The sequence below is a fragment of the Hemitrygon akajei genome, chromosome 3 (genome assembly GCF_048418815.1).
Source record: "Hemitrygon akajei chromosome 3, sHemAka1.3, whole genome shotgun sequence".
Taxonomy (NCBI): domain Eukaryota; kingdom Metazoa; phylum Chordata; class Chondrichthyes; order Myliobatiformes; family Dasyatidae; genus Hemitrygon; species Hemitrygon akajei.
In genome coordinates, this window is record NC_133126.1 from 63,630,233 (window position 1) to 63,644,375 (window position 14,143).

At 42.7% G+C, this 14,143-nt stretch overlaps 1 protein-coding gene across 2 annotated transcripts in view; it reads left to right on the forward strand.

Moving 5' to 3' along the window:
• The first annotated feature begins 11,341 nt into the window (after positions 1-11,341).
• baz1a (bromodomain adjacent to zinc finger domain, 1A) overlaps positions 11,342-14,143 on the forward strand; it is a 74,409-nt gene continuing 71,607 nt past the window's right edge. The window contains exons 1-2 of one of the 2 annotated variants that reach the window (XM_073040022.1): positions 11,342-11,457; positions 11,898-12,031. In XM_073040022.1, the coding sequence (XP_072896123.1) occupies positions 11,919-12,031 (113 nt within the window). In that variant the 5' untranslated portion in view covers positions 11,342-11,457; positions 11,898-11,918. Of the gene's footprint in view, positions 11,458-11,897; positions 12,032-14,029; positions 14,063-14,143 lie in introns of those variants that run through there. The other variant, XM_073040023.1, reaches the window with a different exon arrangement.

The window sequence follows — 14,143 nt, forward strand, 5'->3', positions numbered from 1 at the left end:
CTGTAGCTTGATGACTCCACCATTCTCTGCAAAAGACAGGGCAGCTCAGTTTTTTAAAGGTAGAGGAAGTGGAGTACGCGTCATGATTAACTCATTGTGGTGGTTCTGTGTCAGTCCTGCTCACCCGACCTGGAACATCGAGCAGTCAAATGTCATTCATTTTATCTGCCGAGGGAGTTTTTCACAATCATCCCAGTAGCGGTGTACATGCCACCTGAGGCCAACATCAGAGAGGCACTGGAGGAGCTAAGCACTGTGATCAGCAGTCACAAAACAGCGCACCCTAATATCTTCCCCATCATTGTGGAGGATTTCAACCAGGACAGCTTGAAGAAGTCTCTGAACAATTACAACCAACATAACACCTGTGGAACCATCAAGAATGCTTACCATGCCATCCCACACTCACACTTTGGAAAGTCCAATCACCTGGCTGTACTTCTACTCCAAATCCATAGGCAGAGACTGGAGACCACTGCACCAGTAGTGAGGGCAAAAAGGTATGGTTGAGAGAGGCAGAGGAACACTTACAGGACTGCTTTGAGCCAATGAACGGACAATAATCTAGGATTCATCTTAAAGTCTGAATGAATATGCCATGGTTGTCACCGACTTCATCAAGATGTGTGGATGAGTTTATGCTTTCAAGAATATACTGGGCATACCCAAACCAAACTCCGTGGATGAATCAGGAGATTCATAGTCTGCTGAAGGCTAGATCCGTGGCATTCAAAACCAGTGTTCCAGAACTATACAAGACCACGTATAACCTACAGAAGGCTATTTTAAGGTGAAAAAGCAATTCCTTTTGAAGTTAGGGATGGAATTGGATGCACATCAGCTCTGGCAGGTTTGCAGGCCATTACTTCCTACTAAGCAAAACCTAACATACTGAATGGCTGTGTTGCTTCGCTCCCAGATGAGCTCAACGCCTTTTATGCATGCTTTGAAAGGGAGGATAAAACTAAACCTGTGTAAATCCCTGCAGCATCTGGTGACCCTGTGATCTCTGTCTCTGAGGCCTACGTCCAAACATCTTTCAATAAGACGAACCCTCACAACGCATCAAACCCTGATGGTGTACCTGGTAGGGCTCTGAAAACTTGTGCCAACCAACTGGTGGGAGTGTGCAAGGATGTTTTCAGTCTTATCACTGCCGCAGTCAGAGGTTCCCACCTATTTCAAAAGGGCAACAATCATATCAGTGCCCAAGAACAGCAGGGTGAGCTACCTCAACAACTATTGCCCAGTAGCACTCACATCTCCTGTGATGAAGTATGTTGGTCATGGCTAGAATCAACTCCTGCCTAAGCAAGGACCTGGACCTGCAGCAATGTGCCTATCCCCACAATAGGTCTACAGTGGATTCAGTCTCACTGGCTCTCCACTCAGCCTTGAATCATCTGGACAATAGAAATACATAGGTCAGGCACAAGAAGAACCTTGCATAGATTCAGCATGTCATCTAAAACTTTGACAAACTTCTATAGATGCAGAGTGAAGAGTATCCTGACTGATTGCCTGGTATGGAAACACCAATACCAAAGAACAGAAAAGTCTACAGAAAGTGATGAACACAGTCCACCAGTCTTTGTTTATGTATAGTTTTCATAATTTATATTGTACTTTATTTTTCGGTAAATGCCTACAAGAAAATTAATCTCAAAATAGTATACTGTGAAATATATATACATTGATAATAAATTTACTTTGACTTTGAAATACAAATAATGATTATAGTTAAATGTTATTAAGAATCTATTTATTGGGAAATACTACATGGTAATGTGGTTTAGTGTAAAGTTTGTACAAAAATTTCAGCATTTTATGCTTTTATAATAATAAACATTAATTTGTGGTAATACATACATAACAATGAGGAAATCAGTACTCTTAAAATGGAGGAAATTTGACCAAAACTTGTGAAAAGCATATATTCACAGTTAAATCCCATAATCAGAATCAGGTTTATTATCACTTACATATATCATGAAATTTGTTGTTTTGCAAGAGCAGTACAGTGCAATACATCAAAAATACACTATAAAATCTGATGGTGGATGGGTGTATTCCAAAAACACTGAGTATGTCTTCAGACTCCTGGTGGTAATGAGTTGAGGGCATGTCCTGAGTGGTGGAGGCCCTTACACAGTGAATGCCGCCTTTTGTGAGGCATCACTTTTTGAACAGGTTCTGGATGGTGGACAGCTGGCTGAGTTTACAACCCGCTGCAGCTTTTTCCAATCCTATACAGTGGCCCGTCCACACTAGACTGTGAGACAACCAGTTAGATTCCATAGAATCAGAAGTTTTCATCAGCAAGCTCTTTATGATATATGACATGCACTATTGCAGCCTCCATTCATATGGAAGAAGTTGCTGTTTCAATTCTCCAGCTACTAACTATTTTCAGCAAAATAGTCACAAACTACCTGTCAGGCAGTTTTGGATTTCTATATCCATACAATCTGCATATCCATTCCATGTTCCAAATGAAAACGAGCTTTGTAGCATTTATCCTGGATTGGCAAAGGAAGTTGGTAAAACATTGGCAATCAGAAATTAGTTCACTGGGCAGGGTGGAAGTGGTATGCCTGGAAACTAAACACAATTGAAAATTAGCTCTTGTATTCAAAAATATAACAAAGCAGTGACAAGTATTTCAAACACAAAAAAAATTGGTTATAATAAACCTGACAAATACCTGCATAACAATAATTCAATTATTTCATGGATCCAAGATGGAAAAGTCTTTAAAGATTAACCTCCTTGACTTTTTTAAAGTGAGACCAAAGAACAATGTGTAAATCCTGCAATAGCTTGAATCACTTAAAAGACAATCAATATATTCACATAGACATAGTCTGGTATACATTAATAGTTTGTCATAAGAAATCCAGTATAGAAATTCACAACTAGGTGTTCAATGTCTAAAAGTTAAGAGATCCCATATATAGTGGATTCCAATTAATCGGGGCAGTTGCTTATTTGGGACAACTCCTATGGAAGAAAAACTAATCCAGAAAATAGCCAGGATCCATTTATTTGGACACTATGCCACTTAATTCAGACTGGAGACTGGTGCCAAAAAATTTCTAACTAGTGTTGGTCGTGTGTATTTGCATGGCCGTTAAGACACTACATCGTACTTAGAAGGAACAGTTTTTAAATAGCATCAGATGTGTGTGTTGTTCAAAAATCAGTGATTTTTTTTCACTGATAGTTGGCAAAAGATAAGCAGCAAGACATTTCAGAACTGTTTTGTTCACCGCAGTTTCAGAAATGACCAGGAGTGAAAATGAAACGAGTATTAACAATCATCTTGAATGTTACAATGAAAATTTGGAATATGCAAGCATCAAAAACATTGTATGAAGGCAGTCCATCATCTGCACTATGTGCCTGTGCTGATTTTGTTCATTTACAGTCACTCTAAAAAACACGGCAGCCTACAGTGGATGAATTACTCTGTCAAGAACCATTAGGAACTGCTACACAGTTTTATAGTACTGTTGTAGTATTGGTACTGTTCTAATTTGATCTGTATTTCATTAATTGTTACTCAGTTGAACAATAATTTGTATTTGATGAGATAATTGTCAATACCTTCAAATTCTTCATAGTTCACTCCCAGCCATTTCTGGCATTTCCAAGCCTGAATGCTTGAAACCTCTGAGTAAAACCATTCCCAATTGTCTTAATCCTTAAGGCTGATTTACACTTGTGCATACAGGCTATGCCGTAGCCCTGATTTTCACTTCTGTGTAGCTCTACGCTGTAGCGAGCATGCATTGGTGTGTGCCAAAACACTAGTTGGTGGTGGTGTTTCTTTGCCACTGTGTTGAGTTTCTTCGTGAGCGACATGGACGAGGAAATGCATTTCAAACATCTTCGCATGTCAGCAGGTAGATTTGACGATTTGGTTCATCTATTTTACATTGGTGTACAGGCATGACGGAGAAGAAGCAACTGGAAATGAGTAGGAGGAAATGCGATGCTACCAAGCAGACCAATCAGTTGTTGCGGTCTGTGTCGCCGTGACGCATGAATTACTTTTTTGGGCAGGTCCACGTCACCCTACGGTGTAGGGTACACGGTTACCTATGGCATAGATGCGACGCACAAGTATAAATCAGCCTTTATTTCTTGGCAACTATCAATGCCATACCTGTCCTTCGTAGAGAAATTCTTTCAGGTCAACACCTTTGACCACAGGGCCATCAGGCAGTGGTCGGCACGTAAGGTCCTGCAGGCACTGCAGGAGAAGGACGAGATGGACACAGTGGGGTGGTTCCCTGAGCAGACTGTCCAGTTCATCTGGCAAAATGCCTCATCGCCAGACCTCACCAACAGGCACCAAGACCTCGCCTGGCTGGCAGTGAGAGGGGCCCTCCCAGTCCGATCCCTCCTGTACGCCCGGAATGTCGCCTCCACACCCCTCTGCCCACGGGAGGACTGCAGTGAGGAGGAGTCGGTGACCCACCTCTTTGCACACTGTGGATTCGCGGAGAAGGTGTGGAGGAGGATGGAAGGGGCTGTGTCGAGGTTCATCCCAGCAGCTGCGTAACAGAGGACTCTCTGATCTACGGGCTGTTCCCAGGGACGCACACCGAGACCAACATCCGATGCTGCTGGCAGATCATCAACTCGGTCAAAGACGCTCTTTGGTCGGCCCGAAACTTGATGGTCTACCAGCACACGGAGATGTCCGTGAGGGAATGCTGCCGACTGGCACATTCTCGCCTGCAGGAGTACGTGCTGAGGGACGCACTCAAACTCGGTGCAGCCACTGCAAAGGCCCGGTGGGGAAGGACCACAGTCTAGGGTCCTTCTCCCGTGGGAGTTGAGGGGTGGGTGGCGGGGTGTATACCCCTAAACCACTGTATGTAAATATGGAATAACAGAGTGCCACCTGGGTGGCAAAAGTGAGGGAATGTAAAGTCTGTAATGGAAACATTTGTAAAGGATTGAGAGTCATTGAATGGTTTATTGTACCTAAATTTATTTTTGAATAAAGTATATTTTGTTTAATAAAAAAATAAGTTGCTGCTTTTGAATACAACTGATGCCTTTTAAAAACTGTTTGCTCTAAGTACAGTGCAGTGTCTAATGGCCCACAAGTGCACATGACTGTTGCTAGTTAGAAACTGTTCAGCAAAAATCCTTGGTCCCAATTAGGTGGCATAGTGTCACAAATAAACAAAGTGAATCCTGGTTATTTTCTCAGATAGTTAATGGTTCTCCCAAATAAGCGACTGCCCCAGTTAACCAGAATGCACTGTAAATATGTAATGCCCTGGTTAAGATTTGCTCAATGGGCCAAATGGCCTAATTTTGCTTCTCTATCTTACAGCCTTATGTTTTATTGTATTTCTACTGCTATGCTGTGAGCTAGTTTTATTTTAGCAGTTTTTCTTCAAACGCATAATGTTCTATTTGTTAAGCTTCATACACCAGTGTTTTGGCTTTGGCCGTTCAGCCTAGGAATGGTGTACTAGCCAGTCAGGTTTGTCTGGTGTCATGCTGTAACAGTGGGATGCCATGGAACATTCAAGAGAGCTAGGTGGGATCAGACTTCTGAAGGACTGTTTTGTTTTTGATTGACAGGGTTTTGGAAGATGAAGGTGATGCAGAGTGGAGCACCAGGGAAGATGCTTGCAGAATCCTGCTTTAAGGAGAGAGCCCGTTGTAAGAAATGCTTTGTGCAGACAAATAGTTCCAAGGAGGATGTGCCAATGCTTCTGAGCTAGCCAGTTCATCTGAAATGAGGGAAGTTCATATAGTGGCTGGTGTCTTTCATGCAGGATGTGGGTTCAGCGCTTGAATAATCAAAGTCAGCATCCTGACTACTTCAGAAATGAGCTCCAACGTTTATGTGCACATTTAGACTGGTTTAACTGTACTGGACTCCTCCCCCCCTCCCCCCCAATTAACTGTTTGTTAAGGTCAGAATGTCTGTAAATATACTTCCACTGGTGTGAGGTCTGTTATTTCCTGGCGAGTGATAACTTTGTATGGGGCAGCATTCATCACAATTTTCATTCCCTCATCGGACCATCCCAACTTTCCTATTAGGTTGAACCCAAACTACACCGACCCAAGACGTGTGTTGCTTTATCACCGTTACCCACGCAATGCTGAGTCACATGGCTGTTAGCCATAGTTACTGTAGCTAATGAGCCAAGCTTGCTACGAGCCACAGTGAGAGGATAACCCACATATTTTGCTATATTCTACCTAGATTCATTTCTTGCGGGCATTCACAGTAGATACAAAGAAATAATAGAATCAAAAAAACTGCACACAAGAAAGACAAACAACCAATGTGCAAAATTGTGCCAATACAAAAAAAAAGAAAAACAAAATAATAATAATAATAATAATGAATACCGTAAATAAGTAATAAGTATCAAGAACATAAGTTGTAGAGTCCTTGAAAGTGTATCCATAATGTGTAGAATCAGTTGTGTTGGACTGAGTGAAGTTATCCCCTCTGGTTCAAGAGCCAGAAGGTTGAGGGGTAATAACTTCTTGAACCTGGTGGTTTGGGACCTGGGACCCCTGTGCATCTTTCCTGCTGGCAAATGTGAAAAGAGAACACTTCCTGGATCGTGAAGCTCCTTGATGATGGATGCTGCTTTCCTGCATCAATGCTCCTTGTAGATGTGCTTAGTGGTGGGGAGGGCTTTACCTCTGATGGACTGGGCCACAGAACATCCAAACACGTCCATCAAAGCTGTGCCGAACATGTCCCTACCTTAGAACTACCTAGGCTTACCCATAGCCCTCTATTTTTCTAAGCTCTATGTACCTATCCAGGATCCTCTTAAAAGACCCTATCGTTTCTGCCTCCACCACCGTCGCCGGCAGCCCATTCCACACACTCACCACTCTGAGTAAAAAACTTACCCCTAACATCTCCTCTGAATCTACTTCCAAGCACCTTAAAACTGTGCCCTCTTGTGCTAGCCATTTCAACCCTGGGAAAAAAGCCTCTGATTATCCACACGATCAATGCCTCTCATTAGCTTGTACACCTCTATCAGGTCACCCCTCATCCTCCGTCGCTCCAAGGAGAAAAGGCCAAATTCACTCAACCTATTCTCATAATGTATGCTTCCCAATCCAGGCAACATCCTTGTAAATCTATACTACATTTTGTAGGCTTATCCATTCAAGGACATGTGGTGTTTCCATCCCAGGCTCTGACACAACCAGTCAAAATACTCGCCACTGCACATCAATGGAAATTTGGCAAAGTTTTAGATGACACGTTAAATTTTTTCAGACTTCTAGGCAAGTAGGGACGCTTCTGTGCCTTCCTGTAGTGGAATTTACATGCTGGACCAAGGATAGATCCTTTGAAATGATAATGCCAAGGAATTTAAAGTTGCTGACTCTCTTCACCTTTGACCCCCTGGTGAGGACTGGTTATGGGCCTCCAGTTTCCTCAATAATCAGCTCTCTGGTTTTGCTGTCACTGAGTGAGAGGTTGTTGTGGCACCATTCAGACAGATTTTAGTCTCTCTCCTAAATGCTGATTCACCATCACTTTTGATTCAGCCAACAACAGTGGTGTGGTCAGCAAACTTACATATGGCATTGGAGCTGTACTTAGCCTCACAGTCATTAGTGTTGAGTGAGTAGAGCAGGGGGCTGAGCTCACAGTCTTGTGGGGCACCTGTGCTGATGGATTGTGAAGGGGATGTTGCTAATCCAATCTGGACCGGGGTCTGCAAGAGAAGAAATCGAGGATTCAGTCGCCCAACGTGGTACTGAGTGAGGCCTTGCCCTACTGTTACTTTTGTACTTAGGGCAAAAATATTTGATGGATTTTGAGTTTGGGAATCTCTACTGAGAAGGTCTTGAAGAGAACACCTGCTTGTCATGATAAATAAAGACTTCCCTTCCATCAGTTTCTCCAGTTACTTTGTCACAGTCACAACAGTATGATGCAGCTCAAATCTGAGTGCTCATTTCAGGATTCTGATATCAGGCACTGTGGCCGACACATCAGGGCTCATTGAATATAATCAAAGCCTCAGTGCTGGGTATATTGGCCAGTGAAAGAACATTAATGCTGGTTTGCTTATCTTTCTAATAATGTGGAACATTTTGTGGAGAGACTGGTGATGGAGCTCCCAGGACTGGACACAATCTATTCCAGCAGACTCAGGAGGAAAGCAATCAGCATAACCAGAGACACCACACACCCCGGCCACTCCCTGTCTGACCCGCTGCCGTCCAGCAAAAGGTTCAGGACACAAAAGCCAGAACAAATAGACTGAGGAACAGCTTCTACCCCAGAGCTGTGGCCTCCATCACACCACTCCCACAGAAAAATGACTGAAACAGTGAGCACACACATGCACACTCAAGGACTCAAATACTTGCACTAACAGAATTTTGTGCATTACTGTGATATTCTGGTGCTGCAGCAACTTATTTTCTGCTACTTATCTATTTAATACTGTTTTTCTATTACTGTCTTGTTTTTATCTATCACTTTGTTTGATTGCCTGAGAGGAAGTCAAACAGAGTTTCATTGTACCTATGTATAATGACAATAAAGATCACTCAATTCAGTGGTACCTTACCTGTGCTTTGAGGTGACTGCCAGAGGTCTGTGTCTCACAAATATATGGGAGCATGGGGAGCACCCACTGCTTAACTGGCTGTGAGCTCTGTGCTAGTTTTGAAATATGAGAAACACTCTACATTTTGCAGATTTTCATTGTTTGATTTTATTATCTAGGAGTAATATTATACAGCAAAGCCAGTTTGGTAGACCCACGTTGCACAGCTTTTGTGTGGCAAATATTGAGTGCAGGAGCTATTTCATATGCTTCAGGTAACAAATTGATAATGATTTGAAGCTCAGACTCCAAGATCCACACAATGCTCATTTGCAAATTTGTGGTGCAGAAGGTTGCAAAATACGCTGGGGTGATGATGCAATCTTTATACCAGCCCATGCTAATATGCCTCCTGTGGATTGATTGCAACATGTATACTATCATGCAACAGATGGGAGATAAAGATGAATTTCTGTAGAAAGTCAAATTTGAGAAGGATATTCCATAGTTCCTCTTGATTCAAAAGCTTTTGCAAAATGACAAAAAAAACATATTTAGTGGTTTGTGCTGCTTCTTGCATTTTTAATGAAGTTGGTATGTGGTGAGGATCTTGATTTGTACTTCTACTTAGATGGAATCCAAGTTGTAATTCAGCGAGAGGCTCTTTGGCCACCAGTGGCATTTCAGTATTTCAGTGGCAACTTTGGCTGTTGCAAACTTCAGTGAATCCTCTCTTAGCATTGAATCAGATTTGTCTTTCCTGAAGTTCGTAATTATTGCATCTCTGAGAATCCCTGACACACCCTTTTTTTGCCAGACTTAAGAAATGAGTTTGCAAACTTGTAACTGAAATTCCTTTCTGCCAAGTAGCACGGAAGAGTCATTGTTGTTTATCAGTTGGCATTTGCTTCCCTCCCCCACACCATCACCCACAACTTCCTGTCTGGGACGGTGGCAAGGCTGGACAGATAATTTCCCGTTAAATGCTTTCCTTTCAGTACATGGTGTTCACCCCTCCATTTCACAATGTGTAGTTTCTTATGCTTCCCAAAAGCCACACTCAACTGATTTGCCTTCCACAAAATTACATAGAAACCACTTCATTAGAAGAGGTCATTTAACCATCAGTCCATAATTATAGCTATTTTCCTTGTATATTCTTGAATCATTGAACAAATTGTAGAAAAGTACTCCAATGTTCTCAATATCAACTTCTCATCCCAGTACTATGCTTCACACTTACAGCTTTTTGTAAGAGAATGTTATTCTGTTTTCTGATAATTTGACTCTTGCCAGTTAAGTGTATATAAAACAATCCCTAATATTCAGGAAGGCCCCTTGGGAATCATCTTGAAAAGATTATTGAGGTTGGTGTGCATTGCTGTTACAAGTCTGTGTAGTCAATTTTAGAGTCATACTCCAGGGTAACATGACTGAGAACTCACTAACAATCCACAGTCCAAAGATGTACCAGTTAGTAGGTTAATTGGTCATTGTAAATTGTCCCCTGATTAGGCCAGGTAAGTTAAATTGGGAGAGTGCTGGGTGGTGCAGCTTGAAGGATCGGCTGATTCCTTGATCTATTTACGTATGTATTACGTATATATATCTATATATGTAAGTATGCTGGCTGGTAGGTATATATGTATGTATGTAGATCCATTTACATTATTCTTCCAACCTTTTCTTCAACACCTAATGGGTTGGTTGAGGCAAGTACTCTCAACATCTAAACGAACACTTGAAATGCCAGTGTATGAAGGCCACCGACTAAATGTCGGTAAATGGGATTATATGAAATTATATGATTATATGAATGCTTGGTATCTGGCATGGACACGGAGGGCTGGGGTCCGGTTCCTTTGAATACTCCAAGACCTGCCAGGTTTTGCCACTCACCTACAGAGCCGGGATAATTTACAGCGGCAAATTAACCCATCGACACGCATGTAAGGAAGTCGGGAACCCTGTGGTCAAAGCTACGTTAGTTGTAGACAGAATGAGAATAACAGCAGAAGATAGTATTGAACGCGGGTCTCCAGAACTGTCAAACAAGCAGCTTTACCGGCATTGTGTAAACGTAATGAAAGGTCACAAAACGATATAATGGTCTGATTACCTATTTTAATCACGTTGGTTTAGTGAACTCTTCTCAACTTTGAATAACACATTAATTCACTCTAATTTAACGTTTCAACTGAAGACAGCACCTCTGCCAACGAAGTTAAATATGGTCGGGTACTGGAAAGTTATCTTCTGACTCGGACTACCGCACAACGGCTTGAGCTTCCACAGACAAAGACTGTTTTCTATTGAGTAGGTTAGACAATAATTTAGAATAATAGGCAACTCAGCTTATTGGTCTTTTACCCCACTCGTTTTCCATATCGCAACACAGTTCGCGGTCAGGAAACCACCTTTGCGAAACCATCAACTCATTCTCCCCATTCCGGCGGCAGGTTGAATGGAAACAAAGTTCGAGCAAAGGCTCGCGCTGTAATTGGATCCGTCACAGTTGAAGAAGGTTCCAAGCGGCAGCAATTCAAATTGTGAAAAGACCACGTTGGAAGAAACGAAGTGAGCAGCAAACACTCGGCCGAGCGGACAACCCCGGGTGACCAGCGCAGACCCCAGTCACACGCGACGTCACAGCACGTCACTGCTTTCCCCTCAACGATTCGGCGTGGCCAATGGCGGGGAAGAGGTGTTGGCGCGTGGGTTCTGCCCCCTTTATGACGTACGTGCGCAGGCGGCGTCAAGGGAGGGGGCTGGGTAGGGAAGCGATCGTCGGAGTGAGTGAAGGAGGCGGCAGAGGCTGCGGCTCGGCAGGCGGGGAAGGAAGGAAGGGAAAAGGAAAAGGAACCGTTTGGCAACTGAGCAGGTACGGCGAGCGCTGACCAGGCAGCCGGTGGTGGTCACTGAGTCGGTCAACCCCCCCCCCACCAACTCCTGTAACTCGGACGGCGATGAACGTCCGGCACCGGCCAGGTGTTCGTTGGGAGACACTTGGCGCGGCTTGTTCCGCGTTTGGTGCGGCCGAGCCGACACCGCGCAACGGCTGCTGCCGAGCACATTGTCGGCCTCGCTTGACTCCGTGCTGCCGGCGACAGTGAGCCGCGGCGCCCCAGTGGTGGATCAAACGGCGTCGGCGACGATTAAGTTTGGCGGTGAAGTTTCCTGGCTGGTTCAACGTCGCCGGCCGGGTGCGGGCTCCCCGCTCTCGGGCTGCGGCTCTGGGCGCCGATTTTATTTTGTGTCTGCGTGTGTTTTCCCCCCCTCTCTATATTATTGTGTCTTTGTTCTTCCCTCCTTCTCTGACAGTTCTGCCTGTCTAACGAGGAGATGCCGCTCCTCCACCGTAAGCCGTTCGTCAGACGAAAGCCGCCGTCCGACCTGAAGCCAGACGAAGAAGTTTTCTACTGTCGGGTGACCAGGGAAATCTTCAGGAGTTACGAGTGAGTTGCGATTTCACCTCGTCAACCGGTCGCTGAACTTTCTTCCGCGCAGATGCTCTTTCTGATAACCGCGGGTCGGATGGCTGGGGATTCTAGCGCTGCCTTTCTAGCCCCTTACGCGGCCGTACTTATTATTGTTTAAATCAACAAATAATGATTCGAAATCAACGTTAATGGCACGGGGTTTGGTGAGCAAACCCTCCCCATTTCCTTCCCACAGCCGCCTTATCCTAGGCTATACAAAACCCGTGTTTCTTAAGTGGTAATAAACTCGTGTCGGTTGTGAGTAGGCCTTGTACTGTCGGATCAAGTAAATTTATTCATATACCATGATGTCTGCTTTTCTCCCCCTCTCTATCTATATAAGCGCATTCACTGAGTTCTGAACGAATTTGCGCCAAGCCAAACGTGGCTTGGTCTTCAATACTCTGGTTTACATGTGCCAGGTTAGGGCTTCATTTTGGGTAATCCTCTAACGCGGAGGGACAACTTGAGTTTCTGGGCGACATGTGGAGAGCGTGGGTTGTTTTGGTGGTTATCCGAATTGCCTCTTTTGTACAAGGACTCTGTAATGGGCCTAGTTTAGAGAGCCGGAGACTGCTCATCTGTATGCAGCAGTACTGAAAGTTATTTTCATAGTGTCATTTTAAGATGTCGAAGATCTAGTTCGTGGATTTCTTTAAGAAAATATAGCAACCATGATTTGTTTGCCTTAAAAATGATTCACTTATTACCGCTAAAATATCCGAAAGAAGAGGAAAGGCAAATTGAAATGGTCACAAAGTGGTACACTAAAAGACTTGATCTAAAATACCCTCTAGGAGTGACAAGATTTTTTTTAAAAACCTAGGAGTTGCTTAATTGGAATCTTGTCTTTTCTAGTTTATGCAAATTGTTTTTATATTTAGTGGGCAGCACCACTGACAATTCTGTATTCATGGTATTGAAGGCTTAATTGTTTTATGGATGCTGATAATCTTTGAAATTACTGTCCATTTATGTAGAAGTTTGGTTTTATTTAAGTAGTTAAGAAGTTTCTTTTTAGAAATTGTATTTCTGTTTGACCTGTTGACATTTGTAGACGGGAATCAAATGATCACTTTTCAAGGAATGAACTTGGTACTGAATATGTGAAGATGATCGATATCTGCAAAATTTAAAAATAAGTAATATGGATTATTTGTTGATACCAGTTTCTTGCTATCATGTAAGCAGATTGTTGCCCCCTCCCAGTTAATGATGAATTTGATAGTAAACCACACTTTAAATTATAAATATTTGATGAATATTGTACTATTTCCACCCCGGTGTGCAATTGCACTGTTCCACAATCTGTGCCAGGTGATTGTCCATCCAAAGACTAGGAAATCTCATCCATTAGCCTGTAAGAAATGGAAGTAGGAACAGTTTATTTGACTCTGCCTTTTCCATTCTCTAAGCTCAAGACTGTTCTGTACCTCCACACAGTTTTCCTACCTACCCCTCAATCCTTTGATTCACTTGTATCTTCAAAACATAATGATCTTTTGAACATACTTTGTGCTGAATCATGGGCCTCTTAAATGGAGAATTACAAAAATTTGTTCCCTTTATGAATGGCTATCGCTTATTTTGAGTGTTACCACGATTCTAAACCTGCTCTGTCAAGAGAAACATCAACTTCAAAGACATCAAATCAACATTAACCTTCTGAAATCCCAAAAGAATAACCTCTTGCTTTATTAAACTCAGAATATACTGTACTGTAGTCAGTTAAATCTCTCTTTGTGCAACAAACCTACAATCTTTTAAATCAATATGGTGAATCTTAGTTGCACTCATTCAATCACAAGTAAACAGATGAGGAGGTCAGACCTTCATTTTTGGATAGAGTTGTATGAAAGACTTGTATTAAAAAGAGATGAGACATCTGTTCTTGTACTGAAAGTCTTTTGCAATATTAACAAACATACCATTTGTCTTACTAATTACTTGCTCTGTCTACATGTTAAATTTCAGTGATTCCTGTAGAGATGCCAGGTCTATTTAAAGGTAATACCTTTTACTCTCGCACTTTCATAAGATCCTTTTTTTTTCCTCTATTAGAATGGATGACATTCAACTTTTCCACAT